Below are 15,210 nucleotides of genomic sequence, written 5' to 3' on the forward strand. Positions count from 1 at the left end.
AGTGGCTAAATCCTGCTAACCTTGAGCCTCTCTGTTTGTCATAAACATGCTTGTTGATGTCCTCTCAGATAATCATTGTGCAGTTTGGAGGAAAGCCCTTCTCCTGTACGGCTCTAACTATCGACCAGTGGCTGTGGTGCATCTTCATCGGCATAGGGGAGCTGCTGTGGGGACAGGTGAGTCTTTTCCCTGTGAAATCTGACTGCGTGGGGGGGGCGTTGTGGAGGCAAGAAAGGCCTGTTGCGCGCTGCTGTAATGTTCCCCTCTCAACCATTGCCATGGCAACTACTTCTGCACATGACAGCAGTGTCTAATAAAGTTTGAAGCTAAACAGACATGTGAATACACACAACACTCACAACGACACAGATACACACTCAGGCAGACACACACAGATCTACTGACATTGGTATTATTCGTGGTTTTGATTGTTGTTTTCCAATATATTGATAAACAACTTTTGTCTGCATTTCAAACCTTTTGCCGATGCCGTATTTTCTGCAGTGATGAGGATCACAGTCATGAAGGTTATCCTCAGACCTAAGCATTAACAAAACTACACACAGCCCATTTTTTCTTCAGCAGCAGGATGCTTCACATCATAGATGGTGTGGATAAACCTTGCTCGGAATGTTGTTTTAGTTTTGTGAGCTGAAATTGAGCAACAGTAATGATAATAGTAGTATTAAATCCAGAGATGAGAGCTTTAAAGAGACATTCCTGATCATAGTGCGGTTAGACTGAGAGGCTTTACCGTCTTATCACTCCTTACTGTATGTGAAACATCAAGAGTGGGCGCTGAACGCTCTCCGTCCTCCATCCTGGTACACTGATGAGATGAAGTCCCCCCTGCTGCTGTGAGGATGGCGTGAAGAACTGGAGGGTCACAGCTGCTCTTAGGAAAACAGTACATTCACCTCCATGGGGGTATTCCAGGAAGCATGTTTAAACTATCCTGACTTTAAGCCTTGAACTCTGGCTAAAATCTGCCTGAACTTGCTTACTCTGGGTATGTCGGTTCCAAAAGACCGGATATGAGTTGGCTTAATTACGCTTGACTCAGTAACCCTGGGTTAATGCTCGTGCACAGAAGGTACATGAAGACATTCTCAATAGATCGCCGATTTCTGGAGTCACCATGGAAACGCGTGGAGAAAAAAAAAGAAAGCGGGACACTTGAGACGGAAGTGAGACGGAGTCTGAGATTTTAATGACGGCGGATAAAGATTATAAGTCCATCAAAAAAGTAACACGGCTGCATCATTAAAAAAAAAAAGAGTTTCTGCTTAGAGAAAAATAACAGACAAAGTTTCTGATCTTGTTTCCATTTTCCTTGTGACGCATATATATATATATATAAATTTCTTCTATTAGTAACAAATTAGTGAAATTCATTCAACCTAATTTCTTACATCTATAAAACTCAATAATTGTTTATACAACTCAAATTTACGTATTTATCTAACTAAATGTCAGATTACTCCATTAAGCTTTTTTCCATCTTAATTACTTATATTTCTTGAACTTTCATATGTCTAAGTTTGAGCCGGCAGATATGCTCATTTTTATAACAATAAAAACGATGGAAAAAAATACACGAAGTGCAAAAATTCATTAAAGAATTTTCCATCATTGTCATTATAAGATATGCTGGTAAGGGTGCTATATAAACTCATCATCCTCTCCTTCACTCTCACTCATGGTGAAGAGACTTGAGCATAGTAGGACAAAATAACTCGGCAAAACACGGTAAAACACAGTAAAACAGCTAAAAAACTAAACTCATTTGGTCAAAAACCCACACTTAAACCCAAATCTGTCCAGACAGGCAAAGGGAATGATATCCCACAATCCCTTGCGGTGCCGATCTAACAGCAGCATCAAAGTTACACCTACTTAATTTATTTAATTTGAATGAAAGGAAAATAATTGTCTGAAAACTATGTGTTATTTTTAAGGTGACAAAAAAAATGATTTAACTTAACTGAAGCAAATAATTAAGTTGGATCAAAGTAAAAAAGTTTATCTTTCTAACATCCATATGTGGTCTTATCACCCTCTCATGTTGGAAAAAGTATTATCTGAGCTTCTTCATCCACTAAATCCTCTTCAAATGGACACGCCATGCTGCTTCACCTCTCTGAAAACAAACTAACCTTCAACTAAACTGCTCCGGACCACGTTATGTTCAGAGCATGAGTTGCCATGGCAACTTGACCTACCCTGAAACATACCTCTGTTTCTGGAACCGAAAGCTGAGGTTATCAACTTCCTTAGCCTCAAACTTATCGTGGGAGCTAGCATAACCTGCTTTCTGGAATACCCCCCAGATGCGAGGAGACGATGTTGATGTCGTCCTCTGACAGATTTGCTTTCTGCTCCTCCTAGCTTGAGTTTGCTTTCATTTAATCTACAGAAGTTTCATAAAAGAGGGAAATGACCCAACATTCAGAAATGACTGATAAACCAGGACAAATTAGAGTGAGAGAGGTGTTAGGTCCACCCACCTGTCAGTAAGAAAAGCACCACATTTGAACCCCTAAGTAAATCAAAGCAACTGATTGAAGGGAGGAAAACAAAGTTGTTATATAAAGGACTTTTTTTGATGCCAGGCTGCAAATATTTAGGTTCTGCTGTAAAATCAGACTTCATTATCCCTGGAGTTAATGAAGAACTGGCTGGTTTGCCACCAGCTTCCAGTGGTCTTCTGAGGAGCTGCAACATTTGATTCTTCCTGGGGGGGGGTTAGGATCCTCACAGTGCTCCATTTGTAACTTCTCTGAGAGTTCACGAGAAACCAGCTGCTGTAAAAACTGGTTATGCCTCCAGTTAAAAACGTGCACGTCTATGCTACAGCACACTGTGAAGCACAGGTGTATGGATCTGTCACTACGGTGCTGAAGACATGAAGCTTCCTGACTGACTGTTGCTTCAAACTGCAGTTCATATCGGCCATCCCCACACACCACCTGAAGTTCCTGAAGGAGGCAGGCCACGGCATCACAAAGGAGGAGATTCACAAGGAGAACATGACGGAGGACACGGATGAGATCGATCATGCAGAAATGGAGCTGAGGAGAGGCCAGATCCTCTGGTTCAGAGGTCTGAACCGCATCCAGACTCAGGTACAGCTCTCCTGCCGTCCCAAGCTGTGCGAAGGTGTGTGATTTGAACGTTTCTGAAAACGGGGCGGAGCATCTTCACATGTACAGGTTTGGCTTGTTTTAAATGATAGGTGGTGGTCAATTGTTGTCAAATAACTGGAGCAGAGAAGGCTTCAGCTGAGATTTCCAACACTGGATCTGCCTCCAAGAGAAGAGATGGACAAGAAATAAGATTCTTTTATCTCCTCAGAACACGGATGAAAGACATTGTCCAGATCTGAACCAGGAAAATTAACACTACAAACAGCAGCTAAAGTCAGCACAGCTAACATTGCTGGCAAATAACCAAAAAATCCCAGCATGCAGGGTTTTTCGTGGAAATCAATTTTGTTTTTTAGCCAAACGGCTGAGGTTTCCACTTCCTGTGCAGCAGTTTGGAGGTGGGGACGGTCCTCGTCTCCCTCTGTCCAACACCCGAGTCAGAGAGGAAAAAATGCTCACAACTCAGTCTGTCACAGGGAAACACACATGAGTGCACACACAAATGCACAAACAGACATTCATCCATGCAAAGATCTCACACACTCACACAGACAGAGTGCAGCTGCTAATAAATTGACGTCAGTTTTGACCACATTCATATTTGTCATAGAACAGATTCCTCGTGAATTCTTCTGAAAAGTATTCTATGAGCTGCATTTGTTGTTGGTGGAGCTGTGAAACCTTGAAGCAAAGCGTTCATTCTTATTTACTGTAGAACATGCTAACAACCATCCGTGTATTGGGGGGAGCAGGTGAGAAAGGGCTGTCAGCTCATCAGGTTCTTATCCTGCCACGGTCCCCCCTCCCTGTTCCTCTGTTGTCGGGGGGGGGGGGCGTCGGAGGAACAGGTGATTTAGGCAACTTTTAGGCACCTAGAACCTGTTCTTAAGCCGTTTCCTCCTTCAAGCTTTGACTCCAGCAGATGTTCTGCTGAGCGGCCTGGCACTGCAGCTCTGTCCAGGACTTTGTCAATTCAAAGTCATCTTCCTCCAGATTTGTAGCTTCTCTCTTCGTTCTTTGTTTGTGTGCTAACGTTTTCTTTGCACACAGCAGAATCCTGCTGAAGACTGCGAACGCTCCACTAGCAGACGAAACTAACTTTTCCTCTGTTTTCTTTCTGTCCTCCTCCTAATGAAGTCACGTGACACATCAAAATGGGGAAATGTTCTCAGAGATCTATATTTTACCCAAAAGAAGCACAAATATTTGCTGTTTCAACTCACAGTAACCCAGAATCCCTGCTTGATGTGTCGGCTTGGATTTTAGGACGACTGACCTTTCTTTCTTAGTGTCTCGTGCAGATGGAGAGGTCTGCCTGCAGAGCAGCTGGAGGCTGGACGGACTGAGGGTTCAGCTTCCAGCTGCTCTGTTTAGGGTAAACTCATGTTAGAACCACAAGGACACTAAGTTGTCTGACTGTCTCCTGAAAAAGCGTGACTTCACACGTGCTCCACTCTTTCTGTGTACTTGGGCGCTGCCTTTCTGCAGAGTTTCCTCCTGGTTTGTATCCTCTTTCCTGCTTTCTAACATGGTGTTGTGGCTGTCCTCCCTTCAGATGGATGTGGTCTATACCTTCCAGACGGGCCAGGCGGCGGTCTCTGGCGCCCTGCGCCGCCAGCCGTCTGTTGTCAGCCAGCACAATGATGCCACCACTGCCAAATCTCTCTCTAGCCCCACCCATGTAGGGCTTAGCTCCTCCTCTTCTCTCACCAACTCAGCTGGGGCTCCACCCCCAGCTGCTGCTGCTTCCTCCTCCACTGCAGGCAGTGAGTCTGTGACTAGAGGCCAGCTAACACGGCGCTGCACCGGCTGGACTCAGTTTTCTTTGTTTGATCGCTGCATGTGTTTCCCCGCAGGGGTCTGCAGGTCCCGCCCACAGCTTCTGATCAGTAAAGCCCTCAGTTTGCACTGAGGGTGGAAAAACTGTTCAGATTAGTGAAGGAGTGTTCCCTTTTTAAGGAAAGGGAACACTAAACGTCACAAAATTCTAAAAGAAATTCAAATTTTTCTCCAGAAAACAGATCTGCAACTTTTTTAAGTACTGAAAACACTCAATCAGGCAACATGTAGAGATCTGCACATTCAGATACAAAGGGCTGGACCAAACCTCTCCTCATCTCACCAAATCAGATGAGTTCAGACTTCACCTAGACTGGCGACATCATAACTGAAGTTCTGTGGTTCATGATGTTCTGCAGATCCCCTGATCTCTTCACCTTCACCCTCTGCAGCAGCTTCATTGTTCTGTAAACCCTCCACCTCCTCGCTGTCTGCCTCCGGCTTCTCCTCCTGCATGTTGTGGACTTTGCTGTCAGTGTTCCATTAAGCCTGATGAGACTTGCTGTCTTAACGAGTTATGGCCATGAAAGCTGGCGTGGCCTCAGCAGAGGAGGAGGAGGAGGCTCTGAAGCCATCTCCTCCTCCTCCTCCCTCTCCTGGCAGGCAGATCATTTGTGGGTTAGGCCTGGACAGGTTCAGCCAGTCAGCCTCTGCAAGTCTCTGATGGTTTAAAAGCCAAGAGCATTTGAACTTTTGTGTGTGTGTGTGTGTGTGTGTGTGTGTTTGGGGGGGTGTGCTGCAGTGCTGTGCTTTCAGCCCTCCTGTGGTATAGTAACAAAGAGCTTTGAACTGCAGGGTTGTTAATTATAGTGAGGAGTGCCTGCTGGAGCGTGTGGATCAGACTGATCAGCTGCAGCCATGGATTCATCAGAGAAAAGGACTTTAGGCAGAAAGCGGCTGGTGTGATTACATAGCCCACAGTGGAATGGCCTGCCCCCCCCCCCCCCCCCCCCCCCAGTGGCCCTTAAAAAATGTTTTAAAGTTAAAGTCATGCTCTGGTACAGAGCATTGACTGTATTGGAGCATTGGACTTAGTAACCCCCCCCCCCCCCCTTCTCTATAGACTTCTATATAGAAATAAACAGCTTTTAATCTTTCTATTGGTTAATCCTATTTCACAATTATTTTCTGTAATTTAAGGTATAAACCAACCAATCAGATGCCTCGGTAAAAGAAGATGGCCCAAGCGTTTGATTGGCAGATTCTCCAGGGCCTGCTTTACAGTAGTAGGGGCGTGGCCTTCTAACAAGCTCACTCCTGATTAGTGAGAGTGGTTGCCATTGAAACGTTGACTCAGACCGATTTGGACCAATGGCTGCCTACCAACGATTTCTGGTACATGGTGTATTTTGTAGAAATGACCACTGAATTGACTTTACTTCGTCAGAGGTGGAAGTTGGTCATTTTCTAATGGTGACGTCAAACTCGCTCGCTCCACTTCTCAGATACAGTCAGTGGTGCAGAGCAACAGTCTCTGACTGTCAGGCTGGACACTCCACCACTAGGCCCCTAAAGAGTAAAGAGCTGAACTCAGCAAATGTGTTTTTACTTCACACATTCAAATATTTTGCAAAAGTTGTTTCTGTCAAACACAGTAATTCTTTAGAAAATAGTTGCTGGGGCTGCCTGAGCTGGGAGCGTTATGTGGAAACACACACAAAAGCATACACACATACAATCTGCTGTGTGTGTGCTTGTCTGTGTGTGTCTATGTGTGTACATTTCTTAAAGGTGTGGATTTTTTGTTTTGCTTCCTGATCATTTTCAGGTTTTTGTTTGTGGTTTTTGTGCTAGGTGGTTGTTGTGTGTTTATTGTGTTGTGTGGTTGTTGTCATTGTGTTGGGTGTTTTTGTGTTGTATGGTTGTGTCGTGTTTTTTGTGTTTAATGGTTGTTTTCATTGTATTGTGTGTGGTTTTTTTTTCGTTTTGTGTTGTATGGCTGTTGTCATTGTGTTGTGTGTTTTTGTGTTGTATGGCTGTTGTCATTGGGTTGTGTGTTTCAGTGTTATATGGTTGTTGTCATTGGGTTGTGTGTTTTTGTGTTGTATGGCTGTTGTCCTTGTGTTGTGTGTTTTTGTGTTGTATGGCTGTTGTCATTGTGTTGTCTGTTTTAGTGTTTTATTGCTGTTTTCATTGTGTTGTGTGTTTCAGTGTTGTATGGCTGTTGTCATTGTGTTGTGTGTTTTTGTGTTTTATGGTTTTGTCTTTGTGTTGTCTGTTTCAGTGTTGTATGGCTGTTGTCATTGGGTTGTGTGTTTCAGTGTTGTATGGCTCTTGTCATTGGGTTGTGTGTTTTTGTGTTTTATGGCTGTTGTCATTGTGTTGTCTGTGTCAGTGTTGTATGGCTGTTGTCATTGTGTTGTCTGTGTTGGTGTTGTATGGCTGTTGTCATTGAGTTGTGTGTTTCAGTGTTGTATGGTTGTTGTCTTTGTGTTGTCTGTTGCAGTGTTGTATGGCTGTTGTCATTGGGTTGTGTGTTTTTGTGTTTTATGGCTGTTGTCTTTGGGTTGTGTGTTTCAGTGTTGTATGGCTGTTGTCATTGTGTTGTCTGTGTTGGTGTTGTATGGTTGTTGTCATTGGGTTGAGTGTTTCAGTGTTGTATGGTTGTTGTCTTTGTGTTGTCTGTTGCAGTGTTGTATGGCTGTTGTCATTGGGTTGTGTGTTTCTGTGTTTTATGGCTGTTGTCATTGGGTTGTGTGTTTCTGTGTTGTATGGCTGTTGTCATTGGGTTGTGTATTTCAGTATTGTTTTTGGCTGTTGTCATTGGGTTGTGTGTTTCTGTGTTGTATGGTTGTTGTCATTGGGTTGTGTGTTTTTGTGTTGTATGGCTGTTGTCATTGGGTTGTCTGTGTTGGTGTTGTATGGTTGTTGTCATTGGGTTGTGTGTTTCAGTATTGTATGGCTGTTGTCATTGGGTTGTGTGTTTCTGTGTTGTATGGCTGTTGTCATTGGGTTGTGTTTTTCAGTATTGTATGGCTGTTGTCATTGGGTTGTGTGTTTTTGTGTTGTATGGCTGTTGTCATTGGGTTGTGTATTTCTGTGTTCTATGGCTGTTGTCATTGGGTTGTGTGTTTCTGTGTTGTATGGCTGTTGTCATTGGGTTGTGTATTTCAGTATTGTTTTTGGCTGTTGTCATTGGGTTGTGTGTTTCTGTGTTGTATGGTTGTTGTCATTGGGTTGTGTGTTTTTGTGTTGTATGGCTGTTGTCATTGGGTTGTCTGTGTTGGTGTTGTATGGTTGTTGTCATTGGGTTGTGTGTTTCTGTGTTGTATGGTTGTTGTCATTGGGTTGTGTGTTTCTGTGTTGTATGGCTGTTGTCATTGGGTTGTCTGTGTTGGTGTTGTATGGTTGTTGTCATTGGGTTGTGTGTTTCTGTGTTCTATGGCTGTTGTCATTGGGTTGTGTGTTTCTGTCTTGTATGGCTGTTGTCATTGGGTTGTGTATTTCAGTATTGTTTTTGGCTGTTGTCATTGGGTTGTGTGTTTCTGTGTTGTATGGTTGTTGTCATTGGGTTGTGTGTTTTTGTGTTGTATGGCTGTTGTCATTGGGTTGTCTGTGTTGGTGTTGTATGGTTGTTGTCATTGGGTTGTGTGTTTCTGTGTTGTATGGCTGTTGTCATTGGGTTGTGTGTTTCTGTGTTGTATGGCTGTTGTCATTGGGTTGTGTATTTCAGTATTGTATGGCTGTTGTCATTGGGTTGTGTGTTTTTGTGTTGTATGGCTGTTGTCATTGGGTTGTTTGTTTCAGTGTTGTATGGTTGTTGTCTTTGTGTTGTCTGTTGCAGTGTTGTATGGCTGTTGTCATTGAGTTGTGTGTTTCTGTGTTCTATGGCTGTTGTCATTGGGTTGTGTGTTTCTGTGTTGTATGGCTGTTGTCATTGGGTTGTGTATTTCAGTATTGTTTTTGGCTGTTGTCATTGGGTTGTGTGTTTCTGTGTTGTATGGTTGTTGTCATTGGGTTGTGTGTTTTTGTGTTGTATGGCTGTTGTCATTGGGTTGTCTGTGTTGGTGTTGTATGGTTGTTGTCATTGGGTTGTGTGTTTCTGTGTTGTATGGTTGTTGTCATTGGGTTGTGTGTTTTTGTGTTGTATGGCTGTTGTCATTGGGTTGTCTGTGTTGGTGTTGTATGGTTGTTGTCATTGGGTTGTGTGTTTCAGTATTGTATGGCTGTTGTCATTTGGTTGTGTGTTTCTGTGTTGTATGGCTGTTGTCATTGGGTTGTGTATTTCAGTATTGTATGGCTGTTGTCATTGGGTTGTGTGTTTCTGTGTTGTATGGCTGTTGTCATTGGGTTGTGTGTTTCTGTGTTGTATGGCTGTTGTCATTGGGTTGTGTGTTTCTGTGTTGTATGGCTGTTGTCATTGGGTTGTGTGTTTCTGTGTTGTATGGCTGTTGTCATTGGGTTGTGTATTTCAGTATTGTATGGCTGTTGTCATTGGGTTGTGTGTTTTTGTGTTGTATGGCTGTTGTCATTGGGTTGTTTGTTTCAGTGTTGTATGGTTGTTGTCTTTGTGTTGTCTGTTGCAGTGTTGTATGGCTGTTGTCATTGAGTTGTGTGTTTCTGTGTTCTATGGCTGTTGTCATTGGGTTGTGTGTTTCTGTGTTGTATGGCTGTTGTCATTGGGTTGTGTATTTCAGTATTGTTTTTGGCTGTTGTCATTGGGTTGTGTGTTTCTGTGTTGTATGGTTGTTGTCATTGGGTTGTGTGTTTTTGTGTTGTATGGCTGTTGTCATTGGGTTGTCTGTGTTGGTGTTGTATGGTTGTTGTCATTGGGTTGTGTGTTTCTGTGTTGTATGGTTGTTGTCATTGGGTTGTGTGTTTTTGTGTTGTATGGCTGTTGTCATTGGGTTGTCTGTGTTGGTGTTGTATGGCTGTTGTCATTTGGTTGTGTGTTTCTGTGTTGTATGGCTGTTGTCATTGGGTTGTGTATTTCAGTATTGTATGGCTGTTGTCATTGGGTTGTGTGTTTCTGTGTTGTATGGCTGTTGTCATTGGGTTGTGTGTTTCTGTGTTGTATGGCTGTTGTCATTGGGTTGTGTATTTCAGTATTGTATGGCTGTTGTCATTGGGTTGTGTGTTTCTGTGTTGTATGGCTGTTGTCATTGGGTTGTGTATTTCAGTATTGTATGGCTGTTGTCATTGGGTTGTGTGTTTCTGTGTTGTATGGCTGTTGTCATTGGGTTGTGTATTTCAGTATTGTATGGCTGTTGTCATTGGGTTGTGTGTTTCTGTGTTGTATGGCTGTTGTCATTGGGTTGTGTGTTTCAGTGCTGTATGGTTGTTGTCATTGGGTTGTGTGTTTTTAGCATGTTTCCGTGTAACCTGGTTTCCCCCTCCGCCCCTCCCCTGACGTGTGGCGGTCACAGTCAGAGCTGCCGGTTTGCCGCTGCTCTCCGTCTGACGCTCTCTTCTCTTCTTCCTGTAGATTAAGGTGGTGAACGCGTTCCGGAGCCCCCTGGAGAGTCCCCTCATCCGCAGCTCCATCCATGACTTTATGGTTCTTTCTGAGTTTGTGCATCAGCCTGAAAAGGAGAACTCCATTGAGGAGACAGAAGAGATCGATTTCCTCCATGACTCCCCGCCTGGGGCCGTGGGGGGAGGGGATCCATCCTCCAACTCTGCCCCCTTACCTGCAGCAGATCTTCAGTCCTCGCCCCTCCAACTAGACGTACTCACCTCCAAGTGACGTCACAACTCCTCTCCATCCTGCTCCCCGCCATAACCCCCCATCCCTGATGTTCCCCCACCTCCTGCTGTTCATACTGACTAACCCCCCCCACACCTGAGACTCATGCGTCGCCCCCCTACCAACACTAGCCAACTCCTGTCTGTCACGTTACGTGACCTGCAGCAGCACCTTTTGTGTTCACTTCCTGTCGTCAGAAACGGCTCCAAACCCTTTCAGAGCAGCTGTTCCCGTGTAAATACGCTTCTGCGCCTTCATCCCGCTCTGAACCGGTTTAGTTCCAGCCGACTGTAAGCTCCTCTTTTGTAGATGCTGAACTTTCTAGCCTCCATGAATGTTCATTGGTGGTTGACTTCTCAGAATGTGGTTGTTCATCACACTACAGCTTTCCAAGGTCCAACTGGTAAAAAATCTTCTTCCCTTAAAGTCTTTAGAGCTTTTCTTTTTTTCTGTTGCTGTGTTGCAAGTAGAAAGGATTGAAAGTTTACTGTCCAAATGACCAAACATGGTGGCTCAGGGGGGGTCTGGCCTTTCCTGCCACTAAGCCTCAGCGCCCCCCCCCCCCCCCTCACAGGAGACAGGACTGTGGCTGAGGTCCCCCTCCCCTGCCTGGAAGGGATGCATGTCTTCTTTGGTTTGTGTTGAGTGGCATGATGTTCCTGCAACTGTCCTTGTTAGTGTGCAGCAGGGTCCACTCAGCTGTGACAACTTCCTGTCTGGAGAATGGAACTTCCTGTCCCCAAGAGGACCAAATCCAGCCTGGCTGTCCCCCCCCCCCTCATGGTAGGTCTGGGATCTTGCTGTCTTGCTTGATGTGGACGCACATTCCCTGGAACTGAACCTAGTCAGGCTGGAGAAGACCTCCTCTACATGTCCTCGTCCTCCCACTGCGGGGACTGGAGTGGGTTCCTCTTCCCCCAAAACCTACGTTGACATTCGGTGTAAACGACAGAGCTGACAGCAGCAGGAAGTCCAGTTCAGCAGACAGGAAGTGAGTGCAGCTTGGATCAGGGACTGGACCGTCTGCCTGTGTCTGAGTAAAAAACTTAGTAAGCAGGGCTGATGGTTTAGTTTGTCAGACGTCTGAGGCGTCTGGGGCAGTCCGAGCTCCCCGGTCATAAATGAAGGAATCTTCGGAGGCGGGGGCGGTGGCTGGTCTGACGAGCGGCCATCAACCTTTCTGTGAACTCCTCTCTGAAGTCACCTGCTACTACTGCCATATTTCCAGCTTCCTCATCACCAGGTTACTTTCTCCTCTGATGAGCCTTTTCTATGTACTCAGAGCCATATTTTCTAGAGTGTTGTTTTCTGTCATTGTTGGTGAGGTTCACCCACCCCACCCCCACACCCACCCACCGCAACCCTTTACTTCAAAACGCGACCAAAAAGCGAGGAGAAAGTCTTCACTGCCGACACGGGTTCAAGGGACCTCTCAATGTTTACACGAAGAGCAAGTCAGCGGCAGTCCTCCGGATCCGACAGCTTCCCTCCGTCATCCCTTTCTTTCCTGTGTAACCGGGATTCTCTCCTGCATGGTTTGCATATAAACTCAATGTTTTACTCATTTTTTACAATTCTTCTGTATTTTTATATTAAGTACTTTTTAATATTTTAGAGATGTATGCGTATGTTTGTACCGGCTGAAGGCCACGGTTTCTGCAGCTCCCGCTCCTCATGCCACGTCCGTCGTCGTCTCGATCGCAGAAACAGCGTTTCCTTTCCCTCCCACCCAGATCTCTGGCGTACTGTCTCTTTAGGCCCCGCCTCCACAAAACTCCCCATCAAAGAGGACCGTTTTCGTGTTGGTGGCTGTCTGAAGTGACAACTGTGTTCTGCTGCCCGGCCTGGCCTCCTCTCAGTACAGTACTTCAGAGTCGAAATTTAAGATTTTCCAAACTCCAACTGGGCTCAGGTCAGTCCTGAAGGCCAAAGTTGTAGTCCCCGACAGACCCTGACCTGTCAGGGACGGGGGTCCGGGACTCAGCATTAAGGTCCACGTTTCCATCTGACTCCGTGTTTGTTCCTGAAGTCCGGACAAAACCTCATCACTGCCCACAACGGGGGGGACAGAGCTGTCACCACACAGCCACCAGCAGCACACCCGGGCCCAGGCCGGTTCTGGCCTCACACTGGACGCTTTAGCTGCTGTGTGTCGGAAACGGGAGGGGGCGCCATCACCCCGCCGCTGTGACATGAGCTGCCCCCTCCCCGGTCAAGGCTGGCCCTCCCTCTCTGGAAGGCCTGTGGAGCCGCTTGGCCGCGGCGTGAAGGAGGAGCTCGCCTCCCGTCCACGTCAGCAGCTTCCTGTCTGCCATCGTGACGGAATTCTGATCCACAGATGAGAAAAAAGATTCGCAGGAAGTGGAATATGGAACGTGGAAGTCATCGGCATGTAAACGTGAAGCGCGGACACAGAAGTCAGATCGAAGGACATTTCCAGTTCCGGTCAAATTCTTTGCAAAAAAGACAGAAAGTTTCTGTATTTATTCCGAAACACAGTTATAGGCGTTGGTGTTCTTTTTGTATTAACATATCTCTGTGGCATGCATGACATATATACAGAATTTGGTGGTTTAAAGCAATATGTCCAACCTGGTGCGATTGGTTCCGTCGTGTTCTGTGTAGCCTAAAGCCACTATGTAGAAAAGAGGAAAAAACCAACTGCATTTGGGTAAAAATAACTGTTCAGTGTACTTGTTCAATGTTCTGTGTTCTGCATGTTTTATTACGGAATGAAACATCCCAAACGTGGAGCAGATGAACTCCAAACACGGCATCCCGCTCTGTCACTGTGAGGTGAAGCACACTGAGGAAACCCAGCCTGTTAGAGGAGGAGGAGGAGGTGAAAGCAAAGACCTCCTCCTTCTGTTTCCATCATTTCATTCATCCAGACTTCCCCCTCATACTTCTGGGATCTACAGACTGTCCCTGAACTCATCAGTCTCTTGTGTGTGAAGTGGGAGGAGTCTGGCAGACCACCCCCCATTTTCAAAACTGTAACTTGGTTTATAAATACCTGAAAGGATCCTCTGTCTAAAAACCTCTGAATCTGAGCTGTAAACACTCAAACAGGAAGTTTGACTCAGTTCCTTTTTGTCTTGTAAATGTTCCTAAATAAATGGAAAGAATCTTGAGCTTTAATAATCTGATCATCTGAGCAGCGTCTGAAAAAAACAGGTCCGAATAACTTCAATTAGGATCCAACATGGAGAAACAGCACAGGCGAGCAGATCTTTGACCTTTGAACTGGAAAGTTTCAAACCACTGAACCCCAGAACCTCCTCTTCACCAGAGCAGAACCTCAGACACTGGAACCAGTGCAAACGTCCTTTCAGAGTAAAAGTTCAGAAACCTGCACTGTTCAGTGGAAAAAGTCCTTTCAGAGTAAAAGTTCAGAAACTGCACTGTTCAGTGGAAAAGGTCCTTTCAGAGTAAAAGTTCAGAAACATACACTGTTCAGTGGAAAAAGTCCTTTCAGAGTAAAAGTTCAGAAACCTGCACTGTTCAGTGGAAAAAGTCCTTTCAGAGTAAAAGTTCAGAAACTGCACTGTTCAGTGGAAAAGGTCCTTTCAGAGTAAAAGTCTTCTTTCACTCCGCTCTTCTATATTCTTTTGGGCTTTGGATCTGGGTTTGAGTTTGAGGTGGTTCTAAAGCGGAGAAATGTCCCGCCCCGTCTCTCTGTGGCAGCACAATCAGGCCAGAACTGAGCGAAATGAAGGCGTCTGCCGCTCCCTGAGCTTTACCTGTCTGTGTGTGTGTGTGTGTGTTTCCTCAGTGTGTGCGCCACCTTCTCCTCAGTCAGTCTCCTCCCATTGTTCTCTTTTTGCTTCAATCTATGCAATAGAAGCCTTCTGTTCCGTAAAACCTTCATCTGGCTCTCTTCCTCTCCCTCACACTCGTCTGCTCGTCTTTTTGTGGGTTTCAGACCCTCTGTACAGACAGAACCACCACACCTGTACGCTGATGTGTGTGTGTGTGTGTGTGAGATCGGCACACACACACACACACACACTCAGTGTTTTCTTTACTCTTTTGTAAGATATGATGTGTGGAATGCCCTGGTCTTAGTGTCATGTTGTTTGAACTTAAGCTGAACAAAAGATGATAATCAAGCAACCGAGTAAAAGTTGTTTCATAAGTATATATAAATATATATTATATATAAATATATACAAATCTATATACATACAATAAAGCCATTTGAATTTGAACCGATTTGTTTGTGATTCTTTGCATGTGTGGATGGTTTTCAGAGTTTCTTCAGACTTGTTGAAAGTGTTTGTTGACCTTTTTATTTCTCTATCATGTGACCTTTTTATTTTGGATTGTGTCGACGGTCATTCCTATTCTTAGTTTTGTTGTTATTTGGGTCTTCGATCGCGGGTTGGTCCCCTGGGGGGGGGTCTTTGCTCCCCGGGTCAGGGCCCGTTCTTCCCATCTGAGTTCAGCATCGACCTCAAAAAGGTCATGTTGCTCCTGTTCTCTCAGACATGGCCTCCTCATGCCAGAAACTGAGTACACCTGCTTTTCTTTCGTCTC

The 15,210-nt window shown here is 45.1% G+C and overlaps 1 protein-coding gene across 6 annotated transcripts in view; it reads left to right on the forward strand.

Annotated features, from left to right (window-relative positions):
- Positions 1-14,882, forward strand: part of LOC101172706 (plasma membrane calcium-transporting ATPase 2) — a 90,455-nt gene extending 75,573 nt beyond the window's left edge. For 3 of the 6 annotated variants that reach the window (XM_023954795.2, XM_023954796.2, XM_078946957.1), the window contains 4 exons: positions 69-176; positions 2,943-3,125; positions 4,702-4,912; positions 10,411-14,882. In XM_023954795.2, the coding sequence (XP_023810563.1) occupies positions 69-176; positions 2,943-3,125; positions 4,702-4,912; positions 10,411-10,415 (507 nt within the window). In that variant the 3' untranslated portion in view covers positions 10,416-14,882. The remainder of the gene's footprint in view (positions 1-68; positions 177-2,942; positions 3,126-4,701; positions 4,913-10,410) is intronic. The other 3 variants (XM_023954793.2, XM_023954794.2, XM_078946956.1) reach the window with 1 other exon arrangement.
- Positions 14,883-15,210: the final 328 nt, after the last annotated feature.

The sequence above is a fragment of the Oryzias latipes genome, chromosome 5 (assembly GCF_053564925.1).
Source record: "Oryzias latipes strain Hd-rR chromosome 5, Olatipes_Hd-rR_3.1".
NCBI lineage: Eukaryota > Metazoa > Chordata > Actinopteri > Beloniformes > Adrianichthyidae > Oryzias > Oryzias latipes.